Source organism: Adiantum capillus-veneris, chromosome 7, assembly GCF_014529385.1.
Source record: "Adiantum capillus-veneris isolate H3 chromosome 7, ASM1452938v2, whole genome shotgun sequence".
Lineage (NCBI taxonomy): Eukaryota > Viridiplantae > Streptophyta > Polypodiopsida > Polypodiales > Pteridaceae > Adiantum > Adiantum capillus-veneris.
In genome coordinates, this window is record NC_140937.1 from 109,003,053 (window position 1) to 109,010,784 (window position 7,732).

The 7,732-nt window shown below is 45.2% G+C and overlaps 1 protein-coding gene across 2 annotated transcripts in view; it reads right to left on the bottom strand.

The window, feature by feature from the left end:
- LOC147454410 (cytochrome P450 71A1-like) overlaps positions 1-7,428 on the bottom strand; it is a 10,699-nt gene extending 3,271 nt beyond the window's left edge. Inside the window, exons 1-2 of one of the 2 annotated variants that reach the window (XM_086517332.1) lie at positions 6,270-7,428; positions 5,178-5,825 (exon numbers count right to left, since the gene is read on the bottom strand). In XM_086517332.1, the coding sequence (XP_086373458.1) occupies positions 5,184-5,825; positions 6,270-6,437 (810 nt within the window). In that variant the 5' untranslated portion in view covers positions 6,438-7,428 and the 3' untranslated portion in view covers positions 5,178-5,183. Of the gene's footprint in view, positions 1-5,177; positions 5,826-6,269 lie in introns of those variants that run through there. The other variant, XR_015188774.1, reaches the window with a different exon arrangement.
- Between the last annotated feature and the right edge of the window lie 304 nt (positions 7,429-7,732).

Here is a 7,732-nt window from a genome sequence, read left to right on the forward strand (position 1 = left end):
GATTTGGATATTAAGACACTTGGATCAAAAGGGTGGTTGCCTTCTGATCAAAATGATATGTATAATAATATCTATTAAGGTCTATAAAAAAATTGGGTCTATATAGAAACCACAAGTATAATTATCTCCTTAAAATCCAAAAATACTTAGAAAAAAATTCTCTGGATTACATGAGCTGTTTTGGACATTTGTTTTTAGTTAAAAAATCTATAAGTTTGACCTGGATAACAAATGAAATAGTCCATTGACACGTGTAAAACACATTCAAGGATAACGTATTTGTTGTTTTGTTTGAATGGATGCAGGTGAGGACTCTATCCTTTCTTGGAAAATTTTTGGCTTAATTAAAGCAAATGTCTGTCCATGATTACACTTGCTCCTACTACTTGGGAAGTAGTTCTTTAATGAGTCATTATCATTGTATACTAGAATGAGGCCTCATTCTCATAAGCCATGTACACAGATAATTCTAAGACTGGAATGTTTTTGTACTAATCATTGCCTTTTCTCTAAAGCCATCTCTCTTTTGAATGTTAAAGTTAATTTACATCTTATTATCTAAGTAAAAACAACTACATACCCACCCACAAGATTAAGCCTTTGATAATCACCTCCAAATTGATCATGTGAGGACCCAAACCGAAACAAAAACTAAAAGCTCCATACAAGCATTCCAATGCAAATTAGAGGATTTGACTATGTGCAAAAAGTCAACCAAAAAACCGCAATGAAGATGATGCAAATGTCAATTCCATTAACTGACTAATCTATATGCAAATGCATGAGAAATTATGATTAACAACTGCAATGGCAAAAAGAAAGAAGGCCAATGCAAACTAGTATAATGAAGATGTGTAGGATCTAATAGACTAGAAAATTCTAATCTAGCCCATGCTCTGATACCACTTGTAATGCCTATGGTGGATAAATTAATGAGGGATCATCACGGTCAGAGCTTCATTACAAATTGGTAGCAAATAAATTGAAGAAAGTATACTCAATATAATGGACTTGCTCGATTGATTAGAATGAAGAGAGTTACAAGTGAAACAAAGATGGACTTAATTATACGCTTAGTGGTGAAGATGGAAATAAAAGCAGGATGCATATGCATCACAGATATGAAGGGGCAAGCATCATGTGGGCTACAACATGTAGCTTGTGGCTTTAAAGTGTAGCACGTGTGCATGAAATGAGAAGTATGTTTTAGGGATTTCTAAGTAGGACGTTGTATCCATGTGAAGGGGATCGGAGAGCACCACAGACGGAGAGTGAGAGAGAGAAGGAGACACACGACACAAATATGGGTGGGGAGACTCAAAGAGTGAGCAGCCCCCTATACACTTATTCTATGTATAAGGTATACAAGTCAGTGGGCGCCCAGACCCTGGGCGGCCGGGCAAGGCACAGGCGCCTATACCCCAACAACCTCCCACTTAAAGGCGACTGTGCCTTTAAGCAAGAGAACCTAGTCTAAAGACTACAAAAGGCGAGAGAAAACCGCTCTCAACCGATGCCCACTGGCTGGCTGTGATCGTGTGCATCCGGCTGTCCTGCTCCCGTGTAAGTCCATACACCACCAGACGTACCGCACACGTACTGCAAGTATGTACGCAATACCTGCATATCTCCCTCGTGCACTATGCCATCATTAGTCAACAAACGACTGACAACCCCAACTGCAAATGCTCCCACTGCAGCTGCGATATCCGGCCTCAAGATCAACATCTCATACATGAGACCACCGAATGCCGATGCAATGCTAGCGGGCTCTGCTAGATCTACGGAGCATGGATCAACATATATATCCCTGGCAATAGGCATCTCTGACGACAAGGCGTGTCAGCCACATGCATCTCCTGACTGTCCGTAAAAGACGCATCAACCTGTCGTGCAACCTCAGAGCAAACCAGCTGCTCTAGGTGTCTGCTGGAAGACATATCCTGCACAACTATATCCCCATGCTCACTGTCGAGCATAGAAAGGAATGACTGCATAATCGCTGACATCTCAGTCTCCTCTGCAATCATCCACTGCAAACATGACCACTCAATCTGCTGTGACTCACTAGAGCTCTCATGCTCTAACTCCGTATGCATAGACTCTTGCACAACGATCTCCTCGTGACTCACTAGAGCAAGACCGCTCTACCTGTCTATCCTGCATAGAAGCATCTCGCACAACTAACTCTCTGCTTTGCTCAGTCACTAGCAAAGCATGCATGTCTGACTCTGTCACCTCTCTGTGTGACTGCTCAAGTCGTGCCCCAACTGTGTGCACAACGAGCTCACTACTCTGCACTCCATGCAAAGTATCCTGCAACCCACAAGCAAAAGAGACTCGCCTGCTCTCTCGCTCTCTACCTGGCTGCGTGATCACAGAGACAACACCGTCTCTCGCGTGATCCACATGCAATGGGTAACCTGTACCACTCCTGGCACCTCTCGCAATCACTAGCGAACCCAAATGCATCACAAAATCTTGATCTCGTAGCGAAATCTGACATCCACTATCTCGTAACTGTCTGACTGAGATCAAATCCCGTCTCAGATCTGGCACATAACGCACATGACGTAGGGTAAATCTCATACCACTGGGCAAGGACAAACATACATCTCCTGTACCCTCAATGTCATACACAACACCATCAGCCATGTGCACATAACCAAGTCTCCCACTAGAAAACGTGCTAAACCACTCACGATGCGACGTGACATGGAAAGTAGCATCTGAATTTAGTAACCAATGTGAAGACAATGTGCAATCCGATATGAAATCCGTAGACATAAGATCGTCTGAAGACAAGCTAGATGTAAATGTGACATCGCCGTCACAATCATACTCAGTAACCACTGTACAGATCTCACTAGCATCTGTCATGCCCAAATCTGCATCACGCATCTGTCGCCTCCGTTGTCTCAAACGCCTGAAACATCGACGCCTAATGTGCCCTCTATGTCCACAATGCCAACATATCAAGTCTCTATGCCATCGAGACTTGCGTGTGGGACCAATCTCTCCCATGGACATAGAAGTGGGACTAGACTCCCCAGTAGACATGGATGCCGCGTACATAGTATATAAACTCTGCCATAAAGCATGAGTTGTAGTCTCCCTCGAGACCTGCCAGTCAACAGACTCAACCAGATGCAAACGAAACGTAGACATGGCTAACTCATCAAGATCCTGCCAATCATCATCACGCATAGAATTGGGCTTCGCCGATAAACCACGCAAGGGTTTATCCTGCCCCAAATCCGCCAATGCAACAAGCATATGCTCCTTCCAAGCAACAAAATCTGCACCATCAAACTGTGTCAGACCATAACGCTGTAAGTCAAATGAAAAATCAGCCATAATGCTCGCAAAAGAGCAACCAACAATGAGTAGCAAATGTCAACCAAATCAGCCCTAAACTGGCTCGAATCGCATCAACAAAAGTCTGCAAATATGGCTGTAAGATATGGCTGCAAATCAGCCCCAAAACAGCCCCAAAATTACAAAATTCTCAGCCCTCTTGCATGGCCAAAAACAGTCCGTAATTCAGCCCCACACTACCAACCGTAGCGCATAAAGAATTAGCCCAAAACTTCTCCAAGAAGTTATGACTTGTTCGGTCTGAAGATCACCTGCACACACGCCGTCATAGAGCATACATCTGTGAGCTAATCACCAAGCGCACACTGTGCGGTATCGATGCATACACACGCACAAATCTCCCACCTATAGAGAACACCGCACGCAAATGCTGAGTGCAATCTGCAATCTCTACCTAGATCGCATAAATGATACGCATAAAACTCCTGGGAAAATTTTGCCAGAGTTTCGTCAGTAAAAATGGCCACAAAACCAGTAACCAAACTGACTGCACGCTCAAAACCATGAGCAACCAAAGCACATCAAACCGCACTCCAAATGCATGCACCAATCTCCACATTTTGCATACATCATTGCAAACACCTGCAAATCTAGTACACAAATATCTGCTCTACCTGTGACTGCCAAAAAACATGCTCGAGACATACATTGCCGAGCTCAAAATGCAATCACATTAGTCTCCCTGAGCATCAAACCACATAAAGCATACATCGTATCCTCCCACCTGTGAGGAAACTTGCAGCAAATATCACTCTCACATTTGAGAGCAAACCATGTGTGGAATCCTCGACACACAATAAACAACTGCTGATGCAGAAAATTCAGCGTTCAGAATTTTAAAATTCTGATATGACGAGCGCGTCCGGAGCGTGCCAAAACCCCAAGGTAGACTCCTGGATCACATGTATCCGAGTCCGGGTGTGAAAGCTATGCCAAAAACCTCCGTTTCGATCCAAAAACGCAGCATAAACTACCAAAAGAGGGCTGAAAAATGTAGCTCCTCAACCGTAGCTCGAATGAGGTTTCTGATGGCTCGAATGGCTTCGAAAGGGGGGTAAAACTGCAGGACGCCTGTTGGAAACGCTCTCAGAAAGCTGAATTTGCCGATGCCGAAGTTGAAACCCTGTTTGCACTCTTGAAAGTGCGCGCGCGCGGACGCGATTTCGGGAATGAAACTGGCTCTCCGCTGTCGTCGTGACTGTGCACACATGCGCTCCCTCCGCACCTACGCTCTGATACCAATTGAAGGGGATCGGAGAGCACCACAGACGGAGAGTGAGAGAGAGAAGGAGACACACGACACAGATATGGGTGGGGAGACTCAAAGAGTGAGCAGCCCCCTATACACTTATGCTATGTATAAGGTATACAAGTCAGTGGGCGCCCAGACTCTGGGCGGCCGGGCAAGGCACAAGCGCCTATACCCCAACACCATGCACATAGAGGTGGTGAATGCAATTATGTTTAGCTTTAGGGATTGTTTGTGCATTGAGTGTAAGCTAAGTGGCTTACCACAACAGGAATATGCCAAGAAATCTCATACAAAAGGGATAAAGTCAAAAGAGCACGTACATAAAGGAGATTCACATGCTAGTGAGGTGTTAGGGATAGGACGTAATCATAGTGAGATCGGGATAAGCTAATCTTACAGAGCAACCGCTACCTTACTATACAACACTCAATGAATAACCTATGATTTGAGTTTCAGGAAAATTAAAACAATAGAAAAGTTATACATTGGACCAGTTGCATTTGCACTATTCTTCGAAATTTTATAAACACTAAGGGCAAGAAATTATCATAAATTAATATATATGTAAAGGCAACATTGGCGTAGCAAATAGATTTAAAGGTTTAGCCAAATCAAGCACCAAATCATAAGATTCTGACATATCAACTTGTTGATTGTAAAGCCCTAGATTTTGATTGGTTGGAAGGCCAATCGTCCAAGTGAACCCTTGATTCAAAGTTGCGACAATGAGCTGGGTAGTTAGGAGGCCCAAATTCCACCCCGGACAACCTCTACGGCCCGAGCTAAACGCCAAAAGTTTAAAAGTTGAGTCTCGAAAATCAACTTCGTTAATATCAAATCTCTCTGGCCAAAACATAAGTGGGTTTTCCCATGTTGAGGGGTCCCTTCCAATTGCCCAAACATTTACGAATGCACGAGTTTGCGTAGGGATTTTGTAGTTTTGAATCTGGCATTCTCGAAAGGATTCATGTGGTAAAAGCAATGGACCCATAGGATGCAATCGCATACTCTCCTTTATTACCATCTGAAGGTAAGGCAAGCTTTCTAGGTCTTCCTCTTTCACAAACCTTAACTTTCCCACAACATTCTCTAGCTCCTCTTGGACCTTGTGCATGCTGGCTGGATTGTTTATAAGCTCTGCGAGTACCCACTCTATGGTTGCTGCCGATGTATGAGAGCCTGCTGTGAACACATCCTATTTAAAAAAAGATGTATGAGAGCCTGCTTTGAACATATCCTATTTAAAAAAGAAACATGAAGAGTCAATGACAACTAATTTCAAAAAATGAAACTTTGCCAACGAGTGCTAGCTCAGTTGGTAGAGTCATAGCCTATGTGCTTAAGGTCTTGGGTTCAATACCCCCTTGGCAACCTGAAGACAAGTTCTAAGTCCTTAAGGATTGTTCTCATATACGGGTGTGTGTGTGTGATGGGATGCCTCTCTCCCTACCCGTGAAGTCGTTGTACATAGGGTGTGTGCGTGTGTTTCAAAGTTCTTGTACTCTCAAAAATAAAATAAAAAATGAAACTTTAAATAGTAGTCACGTGTGTGTGTGTGTGTGTGTGTGTGTGAGAGAGAGAGAGAGAGAGAGGGAGAGAAGAACATTTTTATTACTCAAATGTGGTAGATAGAATGTACCAAAATAAGACCCCTGACGTTGTCGTCCGAAATCGTATCTTGATCAGAAGCGTCCAACAAAACGTCGAGGAAGTCTTTCCCCATGTTTGGGTTCCTCTCAGCTTGTCGCCACCGCTTGTCGATGAGGTCCTGAAGAATAGCTTGAATGTGGCGTCCAACGGCCTTCATGCGCTACTTGAAGTAGCGGTGTTCAAGTAGCGGTGGGGGTCCAGCCACCACAACCAAGGTATGAAATCGCCTAAATAAAAGACGCCCATTAGAACATGAATTTCTTTTACCAACTTCAGCAGCTCTATTTTGCCCCTGCCACTCTCTGATGAAACATCCTCCATCTTCTTGCCCATCATCATTCGGCAGATGATATCATTCGTGGTCACTCGTAAGTATGGCCGCAGCTCCACTTTTGCCTCCCCTCGTGATCCTGCCTGCAGCACAGCCCGCACAAGGTTGCGCACTTCCTCCTCGCGCACATGCCTGAATGAAGCCAGGCGCTTCGCATTCAACAGCTCCGAGCTACAGATCTGACGCATGTTCCTGAAGGTGCCTCCATAGGGCGTAGTCACCATATCTGCATCTAGCTGCATGTGCAAGCCTGCTGCACTGCGTGGATGATTGGCGAAGGCGAGGTCGTGGGTTTGCAATATTTCTTTGGCCATCTCGGCGGTGGAGGCAACTATGGTGGGAACGCCCCCCAAGCGCAGGCCCATCAAGGGGCCATATGTATGGGAGAGCTTGCAGAGGGACTGGTGAGGAAGGGGGCCAAGCAGATGGAGGTGGCCAATGATGGGCCAGGCAGAAGGTCCAGGCGGCCATTGTGCGCCGGTCGGCAGCCTACAGGCTCTGCTGTAGAACGTGAGCAAAAGGGCAAATAATGTGGCAGCGAGTAGTATGAAGGGAATTAGCATACCAGCGTATAGAAATGAGAGAGCAGCTGCAACTACGTCCATCGTTTACAGCTAGACTTAACCACTCTGATCTCTCTCTCTCTCTCTCTCTCTCTTCCTTCAAGCAGGGGAACTGTATTATAGCGTCTGGCTGCTTTTCTGAATGATGAAAACGTTTACTATACTTCTTAGAGAACCTTTACTACACTGTTGAAGCTGTACGCAAACGAGGCTAGGGCTAGTACGATTTATACCACATGCTGAAATAGGTGGGCTTTCAATTTATGTATACTAGTAGGGCCTGCGGGCTTCGCCCGACCGACCTTCTCTCCCTCTCTCTCTCTCTCTCTCTCTCTCAGCGCGAACAATTGCAGGGACAGTGTCGGGGGCCGGAGCAAGTAGGGTTCCCGAGAGGGTGAGGGGGGGGGGGGGTCTCCCCCTTAACCACTGTGATCTCTCTCTCTCTCTCTCTCTCTCTCTCTCTCTCTCTCTCTCTCTCTCTCTCTCTTTGTGGATAGTTTCCTACGACGTCAAAACTCTCTTCTTCTTCTTCTTCTCTCTCTCTCTCTCTCTCTCTCT